The sequence below is a fragment of the Camelus dromedarius genome, chromosome 10, assembly GCF_036321535.1.
Source record: "Camelus dromedarius isolate mCamDro1 chromosome 10, mCamDro1.pat, whole genome shotgun sequence".
Lineage (NCBI taxonomy): Eukaryota > Metazoa > Chordata > Mammalia > Artiodactyla > Camelidae > Camelus > Camelus dromedarius.
Window position 1 is genome coordinate 45,060,218 of NC_087445.1, and position 24,550 is coordinate 45,084,767.

The 24,550-nt window shown below is 44.0% G+C and overlaps 1 protein-coding gene across 2 annotated transcripts in view; it reads right to left on the reverse strand.

Annotated features, from left to right (window-relative positions):
• LOC105096833 (TLE family member 1, transcriptional corepressor) overlaps positions 1-24,306 on the reverse strand; it is an 81,295-nt gene extending 56,989 nt beyond the window's left edge. For both annotated transcript variants that reach the window (XM_031449940.2, XM_031449939.2), the window contains exons 1-4: positions 24,166-24,306; positions 23,270-23,370; positions 21,744-21,807; positions 21,584-21,628 (exon numbers count right to left, since the gene is read on the reverse strand). In XM_031449940.2, coding sequence (XP_031305800.1) covers positions 21,584-21,628; positions 21,744-21,807; positions 23,270-23,370; positions 24,166-24,189 — 234 coding nt within the window. In that variant the 5' untranslated portion in view covers positions 24,190-24,306. The remainder of the gene's footprint in view (positions 1-21,583; positions 21,629-21,743; positions 21,808-23,269; positions 23,371-24,165) is intronic.
• Positions 24,307-24,550: the final 244 nt, after the last annotated feature.

Sequence of the window (24,550 nt, forward strand, 5' to 3'; positions counted from 1 at the left end):
CACTATATACCTGGGTAGATGTAAAGAAGTAGGGATGCCCTTTGCCCTCCTCAGGTTCTTGCTCCCCACTTTCTATCTTCCTTAAGTTTCAACAGCATTCTCTACTTTTCCCTGTCTTCAAAAATTAAAAAAAATCTTTAAATGCTTTTTGAGTTTTCCAATTTTAAAAATGCTACATGCTCCCTTTGAGCACACACACACACACACAGATGTATGCTATGTAGAAATAAACAAAAAAGTTGAAATAATCCTAAATCCACCATCCAGGGATAACCATGAGTAACAATTTAGTGATTCTGGGAAGCAGCACTCCAGGCTCTCACTATGTTATGTGTGCACAAGCCCAGAGTAGAGAGAGACACTTTGATACCAAAGGGTCCCCCTATATATACTGCTTTTTGATGATAATTTGTTATTTCCACTCAGACGTGTCATGGACAACCTCCTGCTCAATAAATAAAGATATGAATAAGGACATCATCAATACATTCCCCTACACAAGCATAAGGGTGTCTGAGCACTCCTGATATCAGGGAATATTTATGTTCCACCTAATTTTCCACAATTACAAACTCTTTGTCAAATAGCCCTCTACCTAGATCTCTGAAAGGAGCCCCTAGGAGTGAAATGGCTAGGTCAAAGTGCATGCATATTTTAAACTGTAATGCATGCTGATAAACTGCCCGGCAGAGACACTTACCAATTTACATTATCACCAGTCTAGGAGGGTACTTGCTCCCACACCCAGTGTCAATAATGGATTTTATTGACCTTTTTATTTTAATCTTTACCCATCTAATAGATTTTTAAAATGACCTCATTTTTATTTGCATTACTTGGATTCTTCCTGAAGTTAAACATCTTTTCCTGTATTGATTGGCCCACTGTATATTTCCTTTCTCTTTTTTGCCCCAGGCATTTATTCATCCTTGTCTTTTGTAGTAGTTCTTTGCATACGACACATACAAACTTTTACACAGTTTTTCCACCGTGCCACCTTGCTTTTTATGGATTTTTTGCTATGTGTTAACTTGAAGTTTTTGTGTGGTCCAACTAAAGAATATTCATCCTAGGTTCCTGGTCAGGATTAAAACATCCCAAAATTATAGATGCCACTCTTAATTTTCCTCTAGTGCTGCTATGGCTGTACTTTCTACACTTAATTACTTGACCTAGACGGAACGAACTGATTTTAGTTTAAGAAGAAAAAATGATCTCCTCTTTAATAACTATATGTTATTTCATAGAGGGGCTTCAAGGTAGACATGAACGTGACTGTCAGGGGACAGTTAAGATCTGATCTAAATGAAACAAACTGGTAAACCTTTAATAATATTACAGTTATCAAAAACAAAATAAAAGAAGCACAGATTGAAGCACGGACAGTACAAACCAGGTTAGAGTAGCTAACACTGAAAACATGAGGATGCGGGCGAAAGATCAAAGCTCAAACTGATGAAGAAACATCAAAATCCATACAATTTGTCCCGGGAATTCTAAATAAATAGTCTGGAAAAGAACTGGAAATAAGAACAACAGAGAAGGATCTGATCCCAGCTGTCCCCTCCCTCTGCCAGGTCTAAACCCTAATCCTAAAACTATCCTCTGACAAGTCAGCTTGATTTTTGAGTCAGGAAGCCTAGATTCAAATCTCACCTCTGGTTTACCCTGAAATTCTCTGAGCTGCTCCGCTTGGCAGTAGAAGGATGCAACCGGCCTCCTGACAGCACTCTGTGAGTTCTAAACACTCCCACCAGCCCAGGAAGGGTTCAGAAACGTTTTCCCCAGCCCTTAAAATAGTCTGGGTGGCAGCATAGTGGCCAACAGTGATTCTCTACTGTTATCTCTTGCTCAACACAAGGGTATTTTGATAAGACCTTTAATTTAGTGCAAATTAGCAAGTGCTCATGTTTTTCCAGCTGTGCTTCTATTCCTGACTCCAGTTTGCAAGCGGGTTAAACTGGATAGTTGACCCTGCTTAAGCAGGTGTTTCATAACCTTTTCAGATGGCCCTGTACCTCTTCCAAAGACTAGACAACTCCAATGAGAAAAACTGCAGGCTAACTGTATCTTCCCCCTCAAAATCATTTTCCTGCCCAAAGCTGAAGACGTACTTGGTACCTGCTAAGAGCAGTAAACTATCCCTGTGTCTGCATTTCTGACACCACAGAAGGCAATAACATTACATCAGCATTAAAGAGCTACCCCCAAACCAGATCCAAGTGGAACCTTTGTGCCCAGAAACTTAATCAGCTTGGGAAAGGCCCCAGCCTTGCTTCAGGGACAGCCACCAGCCACCGAGGCAGCCGGAAGCAGGAGTCCAAATTATCCGTCAAGAACCAGCTTTTATTCTCCTTGTCAATACCAACCCCCTTCTCCCTGATTTGCTCACAGTAACAGAGTCAGCCCTAAGATCAACCCAAAGCGTTGCGTTTGCATCTCAGCAAACTAATACTGGGTGTCCTTGGTGAGGTCACTTCAGCCGCTGAGCCCCGGGTCTCTTATCACCAACCTCCTTCAGTGTTTCATCAGAATCAAGGAAGCGAACGTGTAAACTCCAGCGGTACTATTCGTGCTGGCACTCAACCGAGCCCTTCAAGGCCTACCTCAAAGCCGGACCACCAATAAACAAGCTCCAGGCCCTTCAGGACCCTCCATGGCATTTACTGTTGTTTGGCAAACTAAGACTACAGTTTTCAAATCACTTTGTTGTACATGAAGCTTCTGTACAGTTTCCTAACAGCTTCCAGCATAAAGCCTCCTCAACATGAGAAGACTCCTACCGAGACTCAGATACAGCTCCTCGCTGCACCCTCCCCACCAAAACCGACGCCAGGGAACACATTCCACACACGGTGCTTTCAAAGGACCGCCTCCCTGAACTACAACTGAATCCCCACACCCCCTAAACACAGTGCCCAAGATGTAACCAGATAAACTGTTCCTAAACAGTGTCGGAATAAGGCTCTGTTAACAGTGAGAAATCGTATCTTACAAGTACAAGACTCAGGTACACGTACATTCTGAGTTAAACAGGTTGAAAACCTCAAAGGCCAACAATGACCCAAAGCCTGGTATGCTGTGCAGAGCTCTGAAACTGAAGTTGTGTGCTTCTGGGCATCTAAATGCAAGGTTTAGGATTTTATGATTCCTAAAAGCTCGGCTGCCACCTTTTCATGCCCCTCCTACCTCATCTAATTACTTGACTGAGGCGCCAGCCCGCTCCCCAACGTCTACCCACTTCTCCACTACACACGGAATAATGCATAATGAGGCTGCTGGAGGCTCACAACAGGGTGAGGGCTGCCCATGGGTCTCAAAGCAATCCAATGGCACCTGGCCCAAAGTCAGCTTAGGGAGGGGAAACTCCGCCACCATTAAATTGCAAATTGATGGATCATAAAAAAAATGCCGCTTATGCTGACGGCTGGCAAACTGATCTTTTGGTTTCCCTGAGCCAAGTGGGAGGCCAAGAGAAAAACACAGTGGAGAGCTGGTAAGAAGTGTCTGGCAACAGATAAACGGGCAAGAACATGAAAACAAAGCACACAAAAGGAAATAAACAGATAATCTCTAAATCCCTTCTGACTAGAAGGTTCAGTGTCTGTGAAATGACAGCCTTCAATACAGAAAAAAGGTTCAGCCTTACCAGCAACCAAGTAAAATGCACATGTTGTAAGTAAGATAGGTCATTCTTTACCAGTTCAATTAGTTTATTTGAAAAAAAATAATGAAATCCAACGATGATGCGTCTTCTGGGAAAAGGGAGCATTCGTACATTACTGATGACAGAGTAAATTGGGACAGTCATCTTGGAAAGCAACTGGGCAATGTGTTTCAAGAGCATGAAATTATTCAAACCTTTTGGTAAGGCTTCCCACAGCTAAGAATTTATCCTAAGGAAATAGTTCAAATGAAAAGCATTCCATGCATGAAGCTGTTCATGGCAGCACGAGTTTCAAAGCAAAAGAGAAAAAGCCAGGTGAAGATGGAATAGGAGCTCAGCACATCAGAACCCTCCACAGAGTTTTTGAAAAACTTAACATTTGCCCTCCTGAGAAATCAGCTAATACTAGGAGAACGGTTAAATACACGACATCAATCCAAAGGCATGGCAAGTCACCACTGAAGTCATATTTATGATAATGATGCTTAAATGGCCAACACCTTTACTAGATGAAGCAGGAGGGGAAGAACAAAGCTGTGGTGCTCCTGACTCTGTGTGTGTGTGTGTGTGTGTGTGTTTTTAACAACACGTGCATGGGACCGAGCGCTGCAATTTGATACCCCAAATAAAACCAGTGATTATCCCAGGGTGGCAGGGTTATCAGATTCCTTTTCTTCCCCCTACCCCACCCGCTTCCAGAGACCTTTGTAGATGCTGCTTGCCCTTGATTTACTGTCTGAATGTATTATTAAACGAGGAAGGGAGCAAAGGGTGGCCAGGCCCACTACTGTGACTGATGGTGGCACTGGGTCACAGCAATGCTGGCAAACCTCGAGACCCTTTGGCTACCCAGCCCTCTTACAACCCTCATACCACCCATGGAGAAGCCAATGCCTAAAGGAAATGATTTGCCCAGGATCATAAAGATGAGAAGCCTTGTTCTCTGCCCAGTCCTTTCACCAGGAAGCGGAAGTGGGAAACTGGGACTCACTCCAGCCCAGAAACAAAGCTGATACACCCAGCCTCGTTTGCAAAGCAATTCAGCCCTCACTGGCCCATGGCAGCACAAGGCCAAGGCCGTGTCACCCCTCGGCCAACAACGGTACCACCACAAGTGGTCCCAGTCTGTCAATGACAGGGTCACTGTACCCTTCCTGCTGTTGGCAGAAGTCCTGGGAGGCAGAGTAGGCATTTTATAAGGAGCCTCAGCTATGAACTGCAAACCTTAAATAAACAAGTAGCAGCCAAACTGCGCTTCTGCCCTCCCCCTCGCAGGCAAAGAGCATCAGTGCGTCAGCCCTAACATCAGGCAATCTGGCCCACCGGTAAAGCACAGGCCCCCAAAACACACCCACAAACATCTCTATTTTCTGAAGATGACTTCTGAGGTACATAAAGAAACTCTTAAGATGTCTGAATAAAACTGCATATCCAAAATGGTATTTGCAAAACTCCGCAATTAATCTCCCAGTAGTCCCCCAACCCCTTTACAGGAGGGGAAAGTCTCCTTGGCCAAGAGACCTCCTTGGGAACTCTGGCTACTCACCAGAGTATCTCCCATCCAGCACCTTGCTTCCCCAGCACACTCACTAAAAGGGAATTTCACCTTAAATTCTAACGCATCAGAGTGGATTTCTGTTTAGAACATAATTACGTCAATAAATGACCAACCACAATTTTGGGGAAATCCAAACAAAAAGGACTTGGAGTCTCTTTAAGTTGAGCCTATAATGGTCATGACAGTCTCAGTGGTTTTCAAACATCACAGTGCATGAGGACCACTTGAAAGGCTTGGGGAAACAGACGGCTGGGCCCATTCCCAGACTTTCTGAGCCAACAGGTCTGAGGCCCTGGCATCTGCATTTTTAACAAGGTCCCAGGTAATGTGCGGTGACTGGGGGCCACACTTTGAGAATTGGGGTCACTGAATCACCAGGACAGCAGCAGTGGCGTCTACTGCTTAACACACCGGGTCCTCCTATGTCCAGGCTCTAAGCGTCAATCAGTGCAGGTGCCCTTAGAGACGGGATGGGGAGGTTAAAATAACTTGCCCAGGGTCAGAAAAAGCAGGAGGGAGGTCAGGCCTGCCTCTCCTCAAAGCCTTGCCACAGAGAGGGATGACTGCCTTTTCCCACGCATTTTTACAAAACAGGACCAAGGCAAGAACACACACCGGGGGTGGAGGAACCCATCTGTCTACCGCAGGAAACCTCAAACAATATTCATTTAAATGAATCCACCCGCGGCAATGTAATCTCGCCCTTTCTTCAACCTGATGATTAGAGCAGAGAGTACCAGATGACAGAACCCTGTCAGTGGCTCAATTAATCAGAACAGAAGTCGCCATTACGGGCAGATCATAACTTTCCTGTTCCCTCTCGCCCTCAGTTGGCAGCTCCTGCAGCATCCTAAATCCCAGCTCTCTCCGACTGGCCCCAGGCTCTCTCCTGCCCCTGCTCACCTTTCACACTCCTGGTTTCTCTCAAAACATGGAGGGTTTAAAATAAAGGGAAATAAAAACCTGCTGAAGGCTGCCGGGGCGGAGACAGCAACACTAATTGCTCCCATTCTCTGGCTCCTCGCTAGGCAGATTGCAGGGGCCTGCGTCTCCGGAGAAAGCTCTCGCACATCTTCGCAGCAGCTCTCAGCAGAGCAACTCAAGTGCCCTTAATTGTTTATGTTCTTAATGCAGAGCCTCTTGAATGCATTCATTTTTAATAGTAGGCTTGAGTGTGGGGCCCATCAAAGAATGACAAAGCAACTCTATTCACTGGTTCTCCTTCCTGCAGTGATGGTCTTCTGATTTACTTGCAAATGACAAGCTTGGCAGGCCCCACTTAAGGGCTGCCCTCCCTTTTATTTTTTTTAAGAATTCAGTTGCATTTTCCAAGATGAAGTTGAGTCCGCGATGCTGTGTATTTGTGTAAATTCTTCCCCCTTCAGTTCCTTCTAACTAATGACGTAAATGTTTTGACCCAACTGTTGCCAAGCAGAGCATTTGGGCTTTAATTTGTCATTTTGGTAAAGATGCATCCTTGACAAAAGCATCGCAGCTGTTTCAGTGCCTAAACAGCACATTTCCATTATTGAGAAACCCTTGTTAACGGAGTTCAGAAAGTGCTGTTCACAGGAAATCGTACTGACTTGCAACATGATGGAAAACGACAGCATTTGGTGGCATCAAAGGAAGATGCACTCTGAAGCACCACAAGACGGGCTTCAAGACAAACCCCACAGGGTGAATCACAGAACACCACCACGAAGTCATCACCTATTGTTCCGGGAATGGAAAGACGGCAAGCCTAACCAGGCACCCTCTTCACAGCTCTTAGTCATCAGGGAGCTTGTGAGAAGTTACATATCATTCAGTAGCAGGATCAGTGGGAGGAAGAGCTGGCTCCATCATCATGGTCTGAAGGGTCAAATTACAATTACGAAAATAAAGTATGCCTATGTAAAGACAAAGACTGCGCAAGTCAGGTTGCCTCTGAAAACCCGGTTTACAACCATAGTCTTTACTCAAAACTTGGGATGTTATTTTCCTTGCAATAACATTTAAACCATTCCTTTTCTCATCATAGCAACCAGTTGCTATGACCTCCTTTGGCTGGCACTGATCTCCAAAGGTCTGCGTCCCTATGTCCCTGCCTTTCAGGGCAAAGCAAATGTCCAGTGCACACAACTATAAAGCACCAATCTAACACTGGCTTTAGCATTTCTCATCGCCCTCCCCCCCCACATCTTGTTTAGAGATCACTGGATAAGCAGTTTGGTATGAATGTTTCCCTAACAGGTTGGATCTTTAGCCAATCTAGAGAGTGGGAAAGGAATTTCCTGCCTAAGGTGACCACAGGACAGTGGTTCCCTAATTTTAAAAACAGGCCTCAGAGGAAGGACCCACACACATGAATGACAGCTGCCACTCTTCTTCCAGAGCACCTAGGCCATCAAAGCCAGGTGGCATGACAGCAGAATGGCCCCAAGTAGAGAGGTGTGTGTACGTGTGTGTGTGTGTGCGCGCACACGCACACGTGCAATGGTAAAGCCATCTGAACCCCAAAGTCAGTCTCAGTTGGGAAGCCCCACCCCTGGGCCTCCCTCCTCACAGGCTGAGCTGCAGGAGAGGCGGTCCTTTGGGAAGGAAGACAAGGTTCCTGGCACTGCCAGCTGAAACCTGGGATTCTCTTTTCAATCAACATCATGTGCCAAGAAACCTGCGAAGCTCCACAATACAATTTACCCCCAGAAAGGCCAGAAGATGAATTTTAAGGCAGGGGCCCTGTTACCCACTGCGAGTGGGAACACAGTGCTCCACTGAACCCAGCCAGCGCCAGCGGGGCATTAGAAGTTGGGAGCCACTGAGGTAGAAAAAGGACCTGTGTACAGTCAACAGTTGAGAAAAAAATTTTTTTTTGCAAAAGCATTCTTAGGTCATGATTAAAATGAAATCTAGCACGCTGATAAAAATTTTCAGAGCATCTCCTTTTGGAAAAAGCCTTTAAGTATTTACAAGATGGTAAGAAACAGATCCTAGATGACAGACTTCACTAGTGCATTTGAGAGTCATAGAATACTAACTCAGCTGTACAGGTGGAGGCAAACAGAAATACTATTTTAAATACAAATAAATTAACTCTTTAAAAAAAATAACCAACCAAAAATACCTGATCATCACATCACAATACACTCCAGAGAGATACCTAAGCAAGAGAAAATAATCACCATTTCTCCAACAATCAAGCTCTTTCAGGGGAAAAAAGTGTGCTGTATGAGGATAATTTATTCAGGGTTACAAGAACTGACCACAAATCTATATAATAAAAGCTATTTAAGGAAAAGCTGCCTTGTGACCAAGTCATATCAAATTGTAATTTTAAAATGCTGCAGTATTAAAATGTGTTGTCCAAGATGTACTGGGGAAGCATTAAATAAAAAGGGAGAAGGAACATTGGGGTCGTGGAAGTGAGGACAATTTATAAACCAGGGGCCACCAGAAGATACCACTCCTATCATTCACCAGTTATTTTACAAGTGGACAAATCAATTTATGTGCTCTTGTGTGTTTTTAGAAAGCATCCCAGATACTCTTCCATTAATTATGTGGGTTCAGGACATGTCAATTCTTGTTTCCCAGAGCACGAGAAACCAAATTTAACCCACGTATTCTGTTACACTGGTCTGCACTAGCATGGTTCCCACAGGGCCGGGCTGGCTCAATAAAGCCGAGCTCCTTCTGGAAGAACAGAATAGACTTCCTGCCATTTGGACTGTGAAACACAGTAATCCACCAGGGAATAAAGGTCAATGTTGCACTTTTGGTCATTACTGAATCATTTGAGATGATCTGCGGTGAGGATGAGAGGAAAATCGAAGGCTGTGAGAACGCTGCAAATGGCTTGACCTCAGACCAATTTCCATCTCCATCTGTCTAATAGACGTGTGGATAAAAAGCCTCCCTCCTTCTGGGCTACTCGGCTGTTTTCAAATCCGTGGCACAAGCCAGGAGCCAGTTAAACAATACATTAATAAGGGGAAAGAAACTTCTAAGCCCCAGACTGACACTTACTCAGGTTTTAGGTCATCAGCTCAAGTTTGGGAAGCAATTTTCCAGTCTGCCAGCAGTACCACAAAGTAGAAATTTTAACAAAGACAGAGAATCATCTGCAGTGCAGGGGCATGTGCCAAAAATCTCCTTATTTGTACATGCAAATATATGCATGCTTACACCTCCACCCCACACCAGAAGACATCCACACGATTTCGATTACATCTGCTCACACACACACAAAGGGGAACAGCAGTACCAGAAACTCTGTGCTGCTATGAAATGTCTTTTTTTTTCTTCCAAGTGTCCCATTAATGCTGCTTAATCATTATTAAGGCATTTCAATCCTTAAATACAAATTATGTCTGGGAATCCAGAGCCCCATTATCATTTAAATCATGGACTAAATGTTAGTATCCTGACTTTATACTGATGCTCCCCTGTACTGGTTAGGCTGAGCTCCTTTTTGAAGGTAACGCTGTGCCACATATAAGTTTAGGCCCCCACAGTATATCAATGTCAAACAACATCGTGTCAAGCTAAGATTCAATTCAGGTAAGTGCCACTGCCAAATTTTCTTGTTCCCAGACGGGCTTTAGGATTATTTTATTGCTTAAAATTTAATTTGTTCCAACTCGTGTCTCCATGACAACGTTGGCTAACCCTGCAAATCATTTGGGTAATTGGATATCTTATCTTTCTATTGCTCTCAAATCGAATGATTCTGCTAGAATTGTAACAGCCAATCAAATTTACAGTCCTCCTGAGTAATAGACTTGGAAAAGTAGCCACATTCATCTCCTCTTTACAGCCATATTAACCAGGATGCGACACACAGTAGAATCTGGTCTTCCAACTATACTCCAAATTATGAGTGGTGTCAATACTAATATTCTCACAGTGCAAAGTCTACTCAAAAACTCCTTCTCTTTTATATTATTTTAATTTGAGAAGCAAAAATTGGTGCTCATTCCATACAAACCTTCAGAAATTTCAGTATTTTGAGGGAAATTGACAAGAGTCATTCCACACACTAGTCAGAAAAAAAAATAACAGTAAAATAAACATCACAGCTTCCGGGAGGTATATGACCTTGTGATAAAATCATGACCGAAACAATGGCTGCCCTAGGTGATGGTAGTGCACCGACACTGATCTGTCTGGGGCTCGTCAGATGAGTAAGCCACATCTGATACATTAGTCAAGAAATAAGAATGAATCAAGATTTAACATCCAGTTCAAAAATCTCTGTACCCTTAGAGAAATCCACAGTCAAAACGTGACACCCCTCTTACATATTTCATTTAATTCATGAACATCACAGCATCCGAGGTAGTCAATTCTGGAATATAGACTTCTTGTAAGATTGAGAAGTCAGCCGTTTCGCGCTTGAGCTAGTGGCATGGTTCTGGCCTTTGGTCAGCTAAAAAGCACAGAAGCTGGACACATTTCAGCAGTCCAATTCCAATCTTCTCGGTAGCTGTGCAGGGAGATTGGCTCTGTGGGAGCTTGAGGCCCCCGCACTGTAAGAGAGCCAGCCGGCTTACAAATGGAAAAGGCTCGGAACCCAGGCCAACTGGCAGGCGGAGGGGGTTGTCAAGAACCTCGTGCTTCCCCTACAGCCACTCAGAGGACTGACTTCAGGACCGCTTCTCAAGCTGAACACAAAGAGACAGCAACGTGGAGCTTCTCAGCACACCGAGGTCAGCAGGTGGCAGAGCTTTGCAGCAAGTGTGGGAGCAGGTCCTGGCACAGTTCCTCTGAGCTGTGCCCTCTTTTTTCCCAAATGCTTGCAAGAAGTTGCTGCTGCATCATACTTGGTACTAGGAGTCAACAGCCTAAATTTCCAGTACGTCCAATCCCAACGGCCCTGCTTCTCTCCCTCCTCTGGGTTTTTTTTCTTTCCGTCTTTCTCAATATTAGCACATAAGCAGCAGCTGTGAACTGACAGGCCACAAAAATCTCCGGTGGAGTGTATGGGGAATATTGCAACACAACTATCTACTCAAACTTCTGCATGCACTTTACAAGTCTCCATAGCCAAAAGAAAACGTTTCGTATGTATGTACATATACATCAACAAGGTGCGTGATTTTTTTCTTTCAATAACAAAGCAACAACCCAGCCTTGTAAATTCACACACACATCCCCCCTCCCTTTTTTTTCCAGGATGACAAAAATCTCTCTTCAACTTCAAAGCTGGATTTTCCACATTACATTAAAAAGAAAAAAAAAAAATCAGAAACGCACCTCCCATGCTTTATTCTGCCAAAACTCACTTCAATAAAATGAACCAAATCCTCTTTGTTGTTCATCCATTCCCTTAAACGAAAAAAAAACCCAACACAAGGCTATTCTCACTGGTAGTTGTATTAACTACTTAAGACTGTTGCCTTCCAAGGGCACATTTTGCTGTTTGGCTTAAATAAGGCGTCTTAATTCCTCTAGATTCCTTAGACAACAGAGGCTGCCAATAGAGGCTTAAAAAAGAAAAGACAAAAGTTTCCTTTTGCGCCTAAAGATAAATCCTTCTGATCTTAGAAGGAAACAAAAACAAACAAATAACAACAACAACAAAAAAACCCACATTGTAATGGGGGAAATAATGAAAAAGGAACAATTCCGATACAGGAAGGAAGGAAAATGGGCTTGGAAAAAATAATATGGGAGGATGGCCTAGAATTCCTACAGCCGAGCACGGTTTTAAAGGGATCAATAATAGACTTAGATAACAGATTTTGAGAACAGCTGTCCTGAGAGTGCCCCACGTGCCAGGCTCCTGCACACAGAAACTCACTCAATTCTGCTGACAACCCTATCCAGTAGGTGCTCCTGTCATCCCCTAACCTTCTAGCCCGTTTTTTTCTTTTGCAAGGAGGAATAATTAATATCCGCACAAAAGGAGGCTGGAAGGATTTTCAGAGAGCTCCTACAGCACAATTCCTAGGGCGCGTGGAGCTCAGTGGGTGGGGCTATGACTACTTGCTCTAATGTCTCAAATAAGCTTACTTACTCTACAATAATAAACCCAAGAAGTTGGCTTTTGAAAGCCAAAGAGCTGAAAGAGACAACCGCCTGAGAACGGACGGGCACCTGTAGCTGCAGGCTGCCCAGGCACTGGGAGCCCTTCCTCCCTCCAGGTGGCCCATCCGTTCTTCTCTCCACACCACACCAAGATGCAGATCAATGTCAAGACCCCCTTTCCTAAAGCGAAAGCAACCTTTTTATTTTCACTCACTAATCCTTAGAAGCCTTTCAAATGGCACAAATAAAGGCGGCTGCATTTTGTTCTCTAAATCAATTTTCTCCCCAGCCATCAACTAGATGTTCCTGCACAGAGAAAGAACAGCCCTTCCCTTCTAATTCAAAAATCCATACTGCCATTGCCCTTGCAAACTGCTAAACAAGCAGTATCGGCAAGTCACTTGTGTTCTGTAATATATTTACTGCAAATCCCAATGGCTTGCCTCCTAATGCAGTTTTCTATTGTGTCTGTGCGTGTCAATACACTGGCTGGTCACCCTACTTGTAAGAGGCTCTGCCCGGCTGTTTGCTCAAGGCATCCAGAGGGTGCTGGGGATGGACAAAGGCTGTGCTCCCGGACACCTCAGCTTTGGAGAGCCTCCTCCACACACTGCAGTCCTCAAAGAGGTTTTGCTTTCTGGTGCTTCACACCCCTGTACCACCCATGGCCCCTGAGGCCAACTTAAATTCTTCACCAGGAGAGTTGCCATCCACACAAAGTTCAAAATCAGACAATGACTTCCTAGTTTCCTACCTATTAACACTAAAGCTGTTTCCCCCAGCAGAGATACACTGATTGCATTTTAGAGGTTCATTATGAAGGTCCAAAAGGTAGGAGGGCTTAGGAAGGGGAACCTGGCTGTTCTGTTTAAGTACAAACCTCTGCTTTCAGCTGAAAAAGCAAACACCTTAACACCATGTAACAGATCACCTAATATAACCACATCAAAAACACAGAGGGCAAGTTTAGGAGAAAAATGTTATAAAACGTTATAAACACCTGTTCAGATGGAATTCTTAAAAAGTACCTGGAGAAACTCCACCTTTCATGTGTTATCAGTCTAAAATGGGATTGGTTGCTAAAGAAAGGACTGAATTATTTATTTATCTTTAGGGAGAAGAAGGCAAAAGCTCTATGCAAGATATGAGACAGGCAGATGGTACAAAATGCTACATTATAGACTCTGGGTATCAAATAGGTGGGCATAATACGGGGTGTTGACTGTACAATTTTTCCTTTTCTGTATATTTGAAATTCTTCATAATAAAACTTGGGGGGGGCAAAGGGATTATGTAAAGACTATATGTAAATAATCAATGGCTATAATCATTACTAAGAAACCTGGTGACTAAGTCAAGTTTAATGCCTTGGAAGGAGCTTTGTAATACAACTTATCCACAACCCTATGAGTGGCTGTGGTCATTCTCAGGAGATAAGGGGTGGTTCCCAGGGCAGCGATGCATGTACATACTCAGTACAGACGGAAACCCAGGCATTAGCAACATGCTACTTCTGTTTTCCCTCTTTTTTTTTTTAACTACAAATCAAAACATATTACTATAATGAAACTCCCCATTAAGAAGCCTCAGTGGATATTTAACTATAAATCACTTTTCCAAAAGGAAAATAGCTGAGCAGAAGTGGTTAGATGCCATTAGAACTGTAGTCCTCTAAAACATCTACTGAAGTCAGATTTCATTCTTCATTTCAGACTAAGGACCCATACTTTCGATTCAAGTTTCTAATCTGGACTCCATGGACTTGCTGAAGGATCCTAAGATGTCCACAAACAGCCCAATTGTTTGGCAAAGCTATCTTGGGTATAGAAATATGTACGACTTGTTGCCAAGCACTTTCACCTGCTCTTCACATAGGTTCAGGACCCAAAGTGACGACCACTGCTCCTCAGAGGGAGTACGTTAAACGTTGCTTTGCAAGTGCCTACTTGAACTCATTGGTAAGAGGGATATAAGTCTCTAACCCAAGCCTCAAGCAGATTGCGACCTAGCTGGAGTGGCCATAAATAAATAAATAAATAAATAAATAAATAAATAAATAAATAAATAAATAAATAAATAAATAAGTAAGTAAGTAAGTAAGTAAGTAAGTAAGTAAGTAAGATGAAAAGACTTCATTGCAAAAATCAGTAATGTGCCAGCTTCCTGTCGGAGCAGCCACGGAAGGCCTTGAAGTAAACAGGCAGTGTTGGTATCTGAACTGGACCCTGAAGGATCCTGAGGAAGGCCATTTTGTGAAGTTTGCCCCAAAAAAGCCTGCAGTTTTTATAAAGAAAACAGGAAACACGGAGCATATTTTAGCTATGAAAAATAGGCCCATTTGGCTGGATTCAGGGAAGAGGATTGAGGTGGCCAAGGAAGACTGGCCGGGACAGTGATCAGGGGCAGACACAAAAGGCTGGGAGTGATGAGCAGAAAGATAATTACTGGGGTGGGAAGTCAAAACTAGAAAAAACAGGCATCTCTAGGAGGCCAAAAGACCCACACCTCTAGAGGGATTCTGCATTCATTACCTTCAAGATGCTCCCTTTCAGAGTGAGCGCTCCAAGGGTGCTTAAAATACAGGCTAGTAGGGGTGCCCCAGGGGCCACCCTGGACAAGCCAATGGGGAACACTGAGAACATGAAAACTTTTCTTTTAACCCCTCTACTTAAAATTTTCATTTATTATATACATATACAGCATATTACAGTAATAGATTTACAGAATTTATAAATTCATAAGTAAACAAGTCCAGTGATATGTTTTTAAACTTTTTATTGACAAGCTGCACAAAACACTGCAGACCAATGAGCTAGTTAGATCAGTAACGGCATTTATATCACACCCATAAGTACCACACGTATTTCAGCGGTTTAACACATCACATGATTTGGCCACCCAAGTTCAAATGCAACCAAGTCTCAGAAAATGCTTTTTTAAAATTTTTGCTTTATCAAGTGAATAACGAACATCTAATGAATCTCTACTAGCACGCTGGAAACTGGTGTGCTACCCCTTCCCATGTGCACCTGCCGCACTTAATAGCAATTTTTCTCTATTTGGCAGATGAAAAAACTTATTCAGTGTACAGGGTTCTTCTAGCTTGTTTTTGCTTATACCCAAAATAACCATCACCCTACCCCTTTCCGGCTAACATATTTCATGGTCAAAGAATGACTAAGTAGCAAATAATACTTACTAGGAAAACTAAGAGGATGTGTTCGTTACACCATGTGAGGGAAGAGGGTAAACACTGTTCTCATGGTTTTGATTTTACGTTGCTTCAAAGCAGGCAAACAATAAAAAAAAAGGTAATTACTAAAAACTTAAATGTAAAATAATGAAATAAAGAGTTGTGTGAAAACATATATTGTTCCATAAAGCTTTGCGTCAACATTTCTTTGAGTTTCATAAAAAGCATTAAGGTGACTCGGTGATCTATAACCTGAGCAATTCTATAATCATCATGGTTTTGGAAATGGTTTTAGAAACCATTTTTTCTTGAACCATGTGAATGGTAATACGTGTATATCTTAATTGATGTTAAAGTATCAGTGGAAACCTTTTTCATTTTTCAGATCAAACCATGCCTCAGAAAAAAATTAGAATTTCTCTCCCACACCTGAGTGCCCATGCCTAGACAGACACACACACACACACACACACACACACACACACACACACACACACACACACACACAGAGGCTCTACTTCAAACACTAAGCCATATTCATGGAACAATCCTACAGCACATTTTTTACTGCAGAAGTCACCGATCCCATGAGTGAGCACTATTTTGAAGCTATAAATGCCTAATCTTATCAAATAAGCCAACCACCCAAAACAGCTATCTAAATTTTAATTAAAAACTATTATACCAAATATTCTGCACTGAAGGTAATAGTTCTGAGAATTTCAGTTTTGAAACATCTGAAGCAACACTAAGCATGAAGGACCAGAAGGGTGGCAGAGGACACAGGGCACGACTGAGTCAATCCAGGCCTTAACGAGAGCTCAGTTTCTCAGTTTCCTCCAATTTAATCCACTCCTGGAGATCCCAACAGTTTAATAATAGAAGAAGCAAAGGCTGAGATCTAGGGAAAGTTAAAATGGTTCCATGAGCCGGTAACTGAATTTATCTGTAAGTATAACTACCACACAAGGTGATTTATTTAAATATTTGCTAAAGGAACAGATTTCCCTTTCTGTGCTTAATAAACACTACTGGAGGAACACCTTAGCTGCTCTGGGCAGACCCCTCAACTGACATACACACGAGCCCTACTTTAGAGCCTGCCTAGTCTAACACCCTTTACAGAGTGGAAAACCAGGGCCCAGGCACTAAGTGAAGCCCTTAAGTAAGTGACCCCAGTGAACTCTATCTTACACCAAGGCAGATTCTACAGGTCACTGCAGCTCCCAGGGGGACATCTCACCTCCATCCTGCCCTCGGGAGACTGCGCAGGACAGCGGGGTGGGGAGGGAGGCTCCCTGACACACCACCTCCCACCCTACTCCCAACCCTGTCAAATCTTGTCCCTACAGAAAATGTTGATATTTTGTTCCTCATGGATTTTTTGGCTTTAATTTTGAACTTTAAAAATACTGTTTATCTTGAGTACTATGTTTTTTGATACCTCACTTAAATTCCATGCCCCAGGCAAGTGCCTCTCTCATCTCACCTAGTTCAGACCCTGGACAGAAACCCGCAGCTAGCCAACCTGTGGGAGGGGTTGCCCAGCTGCGGATGGGGTCGGGAGGGCACCGGTTAAGGAGCGAAGAGTCCACCCCACTTGCTGATAAAAAACAAAGGCTAATCTTGCACCTCGGAATCTAGGCTCTACACACAGGGAGCTTTATCTCTTAACTCCTACTTATCAAGGACAGGCCTGGCTAATGAAATGAAGGGGGTGGCGGACCACTCCAACCTTGATGACAGCTACCTTCTCTGTATTACAAGGTGGAGCTTAACTCTAAAGTGCCTATACTCCAGTTGGTCAGTTGCCATTCTGAGATATTGGCTTAAAAAAATAACCTCAGACTGAGAAACTGTAGACCAAAAACATACATGGCTTAAAAACAGAAAGCGGGGGAGGGTATAGCCCAGTGGTACTGGTACTGGGTTCACTCCCCAGTACCTCCATTAAAAAATATATATATAAACCTAACTACCCCCAAAATTTAAAACAAAAACAAAAACAAAAACAGAAAGAAAGAAACATAGAGACAAACAGTAAGAGTCACATGTAAGGAATCAACCCGCAGGGTGAATCCCTAACAGTTCCACTTTGGCACTTTTAAACACTACTAAAGAACAACTTATTTCTAAAGAGAAGCTTTAAAGCACACATCGAAACTGTGAAATTCACTCCAAAATTGATATGGTCTGAGACACTGCTAGCTGAAATATCACACAGTGTTTGGAAATGCTCAGCTCTCATCTTTTTATTTTTCTTTTTCTCCTCTCCTTCCCCACCCCACAATCAAGATGGCAGAATACCTTCCTTCCAGAGCTAGTTCTTTCATTTATTTTTAAATTCTCCACCGCCCTGGAGAGCCCCAAGCACTCACTCTGCCTGCTCTTCAGAAGAACACAGGCACAGAAAGGCAAAGCAACTGATCAAACTCACTGCATCGCTGTGTCTCACTCAGGAGTCCTGACAACATCTTTCAAATTTCCTTTGGTTCTTAGACATACTTTAACCTGCAGACAGTACTGCTCAGTTGGTTACAATTTTCTATCTACTACAATTTTCTATCTACCCTTGGCTGTGGCCCCTACAGAGCAGTCAGGACTGCTGATCTTCCTAATTTTCAGAACCTGCGCCTCACCCCAAGGTGTGTCTTGCAAATCGTGACGTTGGTCAACACAGACAAAGAGGGAGACCAGGAGGGATCGCTAAGCACAGGCCCAAGGGTGATTCCTCACTGGCCTCATTTTCCAATGGCAGCAGAGTAGGTGGGGAGGAGCTGGGGACCAAACGACACAAACTTTAGCTTCAAAAATGCTTGGCCTTGACAAGTCCCACACTCTGAGCAGGTGCCCAAAGTTTCAGGCAGAGCAAAGGAGCTCAGAGGATGAGGCAAATCGCTTTTGAAAACTGCTTAAGTGCTGTACTCAAGTCAGGCCACCAATGACAACTTATGGCATGGCTTCATCTACCTGCTGAAAAAGTATGCAAATGGCATAAACAAGACTTCTCTAAGTATTTACAGTGCATCTTGTTCCTCAGGTATCAAATGAACTAATATCATGTCACACGACAGAGAAGAAAAACAAAAACAAAACTTTAAATCACACTGCGGAACACACCAGGCATAGCCCTCAAAAACGAAGAGACTCACCTTAACCTGCTAGGTTTTTACGTGCCCTAACACTGGTGGTATCAGAATGGCTCCATATTTCATGAGAAGTCTCCATCTCTATGTATAGAGCTATATAGAATTTATACAACCTATCTGAAAAGAGAAGGACAGCAGGAATCTATAAAGGGCTCACAGAAAAAAAAAATTGTCGTCTTAATGCTACCATAAAAGATTTAAATATCCATTACCATCCTGATTTCATTTACTTTTCGGTAACCAGCCACAAATGGGAGCAGTGAAAGTCAGAGGCAGGCTTATCAGGAAGTGTTGACACAACATAAACACGGACTGTGGGCACCCAACCAAGTAAGGAAACCACAATTACACCATTCTTGATTTGGACGCACTTCCACTTTAACATTTCCAGACGGAAAAGTCGGTGGTGAGATTTGACAGTGAAATCTCTCAAACTCACTCCTCCGACAAACCCGCTGAAAGGTGGGGAGGAGAGAGGTCGTCACACCGGAGACAAACCTTAACAACGTTGAACGCTCTCTCCACAGAAGGTTTCCCCGTCACTGTTTTTTTTTCAGTAACAAAGATGTTGTCAGAAATGACAATTTTTTGTGTCCCCTGATGATGCCTTGCTAGCATTTGGTTATAAGCCATAAAGCAGGACTAATTTCAGCCTGTCAGGAGTCTCGCTAATGCCCAGTTTCCCCCTAGAGAGAATTCCTGTCAAATCTAATGAGAGCTCCAAAGGCCCTCTCTACAATATAATGAGCACTTAGGCCATGCTGGTGATCAGGCGGCAAAAAGCATCAATTTGAGCCTGGCTACACCCTGGGGGCCAGACGTCACCAGTTTTAATAAGAATTATGATTACTAGCTGCACCAAATGCCTCCTCAGAACTTATTATTAATGTGTGACATTCAGAAGGATGTTTTTCAAATGTAAGGCCACTTTAAACTGAATTACAGCACTGCTCTGCACACCACTCTAGTTAAGGGTCTGTCAGCATTTACAATATAAACTAAATTTCAGGGGGCTTAATACCCTACTATGAAGAACATGGCATCTCCCAGATTTTCACATTTTTCTGACCCAATTATACACAGCATATTATTAACACACGCTGGCTCATGGACAGACAGTATAGACCCACAAATGCCCAACAGAGTCCAGAAACTCATTAGAAAACCATTTCCACACCGTGGGGTTCCTGACCCTCCTCACCCCTTCTTCCTTCTTCCTACTCGATAAAGAAGAGGTCACTCTACCAAGTAACCTACAGGAACCCAGAAGAATTTCACACCTCCCCTCCCCCGTAGCTCCCCCAATAAATCCAGCACCAACACAGAACATCACAGAGAGGTGGCGCACCCCTGTATGGAGTCTGTGAGGTTGTTAAATCCTTTGAGTTTATGAGTTTAAGAGAAAGCTCAATCTCCTCTTACTCTTCCAGAGTATTTATAGCAAAAAAAAAAAAAAAAGAAAGAAAATTTTTTTTTTATGTGCCTTTAGGGTAACTTAAAAAAAAAAGTGACAAGTTAGAACTCTTAGACCAAGTTTATTTGCATAATTCATTTAAATAGCCATAGATCTTCTAGCATAATTACTATCAACAAGTTACAATTGCCTCAATCAGGCACTAGCCATTTAAGCACACAGAAACAAAGGCACAAACCCAACAGAAACTAGGCTACCAACTTTGCAGATCAGAAAAAAATCAGCACTTTTAAAGGCCCAAATACAGGGTTAATGAAAGGCCCTGAACTTAACTATCTCCTTCCAAACACCTATCTGAGAACAGATCTAATAATGTACCCGATGATAACTTAACATTATGAAATCTATGATGAATTAAAAATCAAAGAGTGCGGAGTTACAAAAGCAGAATTCAACTCTGAAACACACTTGCTTAATGAAAGTCTTTGAATATAAGGAAGATCTGAAGGCTGAACTAATCAATTTCTCCACTGTGCCCCAGCCGGTCAGCCATGCTGTTTAATTTAATGAAACAAGGGTTTGAGATGAAATAGCACATATACATCAAGTAAGAATTGTATTGTTGCACTTTGAAATGTGTCCAACTGTGCAACTTCATCTGATGATAATTTTTTAAGAGTCAATCGATTTCTAAAAGACTTATTGTACCAGAGTCTTGATGAAAAAGTGAATGTCAGCATATCTCCAGAATACTTACACCATGCCATTAATGCTTTCTTTGGCAGACAATGACTACTCAATCGAGGGTCCTTTGGGCTGAGCAATCATTTAGCTTTTCTTCTCTTACGAGGTCCTTAGTGCCTTGTTCCAGCTCAATACTCTTTTTATACACCATTATAGTAGCCATAAGTGTGAATTTTATGGGAACTTGCAAACTCATAGTCATAGCTGGAGCTTTCCAGTCACTAATCTTTTCATGCTTTTAAAACCACTAGGACTGAAGCGAGTCCCAACATATGCTGTGGTCATAAAAGGATGCTTTTTTCACCTCCAAACCTGCATCAACTGAGACATTTTTCAAAAAGATGTTTCCTAATAAGCCACTAATCCTGAGTGTTGCTTTATGTAGCCCCAAAACAGAGAGAACGCCATAGTCCTATAACTCCACAGTCATATACCTTGTTTAGCTGGAATAAGGAAACTCCTGAATACCCTTCTTTCCCCCACAGGTCCACATTTGTTTCCAAATCTGCACAAAAGCATCAGCTACTCTGAACTTCAGAACTCTATGGGATATCCAGATCTTTCAAGAGGAAAATAAAGTATCCAGGCTGAAAAGTCAAGTCAGAGTCTCAATGCCTATCTGCCTATAAACAGGGCTAGTTTACACTTCAAAAGCACCTCTCACCTAGTAACTCATTCTATAATCCTCAAGAAGCAACCCCTGCTGCAGGATACTCTCACTAATTCGCAGGAAGGGAAACTAAGGCTGAAAAATGGCATATAACCCCCACAACTACTGAGGACAAAGCCAGTATTCTAAGATTGTGACTTATTTCTCATTTCAATTTGAGATTTAACTAAAGCTTACCTGTTTATGCATTTCTATGTTTAATCCATATGACATTTCATAATACTGTGAAAAGAAAAAAGAACCAAACATTTCCGTTAACTCACGTTTTGTAATGCTGAGAACACATATTTGTTAATATTACATGAAAAGGAAAAAAAGCCTAATCTTTGATACCTACCATCACATAGTGCCTCTGCATTTCTGTCTTTTCACTTGCCAGTTTCTCACATTCCAATTTAAGACTACAAAAACAAAACAGGCAACTTAATGTAAACATTATGTCACTTGTTTTAACATCTGCCTCACATATTTGCACTCCAAGTAAAAACACAGACCAATTTGGAAAAGCCATAAACTATCTAGGTAAACACCCAAAAGCTTTGTCCTTGCATTTAATAGGGAAAAGGAATAAGGTGAACGGTACAGGGTATCCACTCCGCAACCATTCTTTTTCTTCTTGGTGCGTACCTGGTGAGATGCCAAGAATGAAAACAATCTGTCAAAACCTCTGATCTACCCAGAAGACTGATTTCTCCTCATGGTCATCTGCTCACTCCTACTTCCTTCTCTGCATCAAAGCTGGCTTCTCTGGACTCCACCAAAATCTGGCCTTTGCATAACCTTCAGTCTCAGATATAGGCTGTATCATCTCTGCCAACTCAAACAGTCTCTAGGTTTGAAAATTGTACTTGTAAACTTACTTCTACAATTGTTGGTCCCTTTTAAAACCTTTGCTTTTTAATTCCCTGCCAAAATATATCATGCGGTTATTGCAATTAAGTGAGCTGAAGTCCTCCCTGCTTGGTCAACACTGTGGGCACGTATGCTTCAAGCTCTAGAGATTATCATCTTCGAGTAGACAAAAGGTCAACAACCAGAAAGCCTCTGACAAAATGAGAAAATTCACACCCAGGCATCTGTGGGCTCTTTTTCAAGCATGACAAAAATAAAAACTGTCATTACACAGTTAGTTATTTCTTAGCTCTAATCAGCTAAGGCTTCATAGAAACAGGGGAGGACATTAACATTTCTGGAAAATATACTGCAGACAGGGTGCTTTACAAGTAGTTTTCATTTATAAATTTTTTGAAGTAGGTCTCATTAGATGAAGAGACTAAAGCTGAGCTAGATATAAATGCAGCTCCAATTCCTTGTCCTACCCCAAAGCAACCCAGAAAGAGGCCAAAGCAGGTGAGATTTCCCCTACACATATCCACCCCACTAACCACCACCAACGATGGGCACAGGGAAAACCAGCTACTCTTCCACAATGGACTTTGCCTCAGAGAACCCAAATCTAGTATGGCCATCAGCGATTTCAACACTGGCTTTGCCTCCCTGAACCTGCACTTCAGAGCTGGGGCATCGATTGAACCAAGATTTCAGCTCAGCCTGTTGCAAAATAAATAAATGAACTGCAAATATTGACAGTTCTCAGGCAACTCCTAAATACACGAAAAAGGGCTCCCTGGAACAGCAGCAAACGGGCAAAAGGGAAACAATGGGAGGAGGAGGAGACAAGAGAAGAGGCGGCCCAGGAAGAGCCGGGAAAGGGGGTAACGTGAATGACAGGTCTTAACTGCGATTCCACACGCCACCGCCTGGACGCAAGCGCTAAGTACAGCCGCCACCGCCAGCGGGATGGGCGACCAAGGGCCGGGCACTGCCGGGGCGACCACTCACCCGGCGCGGCTGGACACGCACCTGTGATACTGCGCCTGCAGGAACTGGAATTCCTCTTTAATCCGGTCCAGGGACTCCGGAATAGTGAACTTGAACGGCTGGCCTGCAGCCTGGTGCGGCGTCTAGGGGCGACCAGCGAGGGGGACCGAGGGACCGGGATGCGGGCGAATGGATAAAGAAGTAATTCAGAGTACGAAAGAGTGGGGGGGAGGGGGACATAAACAAAAAACAAAAAAGTTAGAAGCGGCGGAAAATGGGAGCCCCGAACTCGAGTTTGCGCTTCACTCTGGGAAGAGGGAAGATGGACCCTCTCCAGATCCGAGGCTTCTAAAAAGACTAGGAGCCTCTTCCAGCCTCCAGGGTAGGTCGCGTTAAGTGCGCCCGGGTCACCAGGCTGAAGATACGGGGACTCCCTGGTGACCGCGGAGGACCTGGCCAGGTTGTTGTCTTCGCCCCTCCCCCACGGGGGCGATAATGACCCCGGGGACCAGAGGAGAAAAACAACTCCCTCAGGCTTCCCGTTCCCAGAGTCGCCGGGGCCACCTCCAGGCGCGCCGGAACGGGGGCCTCATTGACATGTAAATAAGCGAGACGAGAAACAAAAGGGGGGCGCCCCACTCGCCTCGGGGAAGGGGGAGAATGTGGCTGCGGGAGAGAAATCGCAGTCTCCCCGGGCGCCCCCGCCCACCCAGTCTAGACGTCAAATAGGAGGGCGCCCAGAGGAAAGGGGGGAAATTGAGAGTTTCAGCCCACTCCCCACCCAGGAGAGGAGGGCCCGGGAGCTCCTACGCCTTGCACCCCTGGAGGCCAGGGGCTTGGCCACAACATAGCAGCTACTCATCTCTGTACCGCACAGGAACAGCGCCTAGCCACCCCCACTACCCTGCCCCCAACTCAGCCACCCGGCCGCGCCTCACCGGGTGCCGGCTCTGCGGGAACATCGCTCTGGCGGCGGCCGCGGCTCTGTTCCCGGGCAACTCAATTCTCCGCTCAATTTCCAACTTTAATCCCGCCGAGGAAAATTAAGCCGGGAAGCCAGGCAGAAGCAGGGAGCGAGGGGGGCGCGCTGGCCACGCACGCAGGCGCGCTCGGCGGGGCGCACGGGCCACTCGGCGCCCGGCAACTCCTGTGCCCGCCCGTGCGGGCTCCCGCGCTCAGGGCCACATCACGGGGCAGCTCAGGCCCGGCTGCACCAAGAACCCGCGAGGCGCCGCCGGAGCTCGGGAGGATGGAGCGGCGGCTGCGCTCCAACCTGCAGGTCTCGGCCGCCGGGGCGGGGAGGTGGGGGCGCGGTGACTCCCG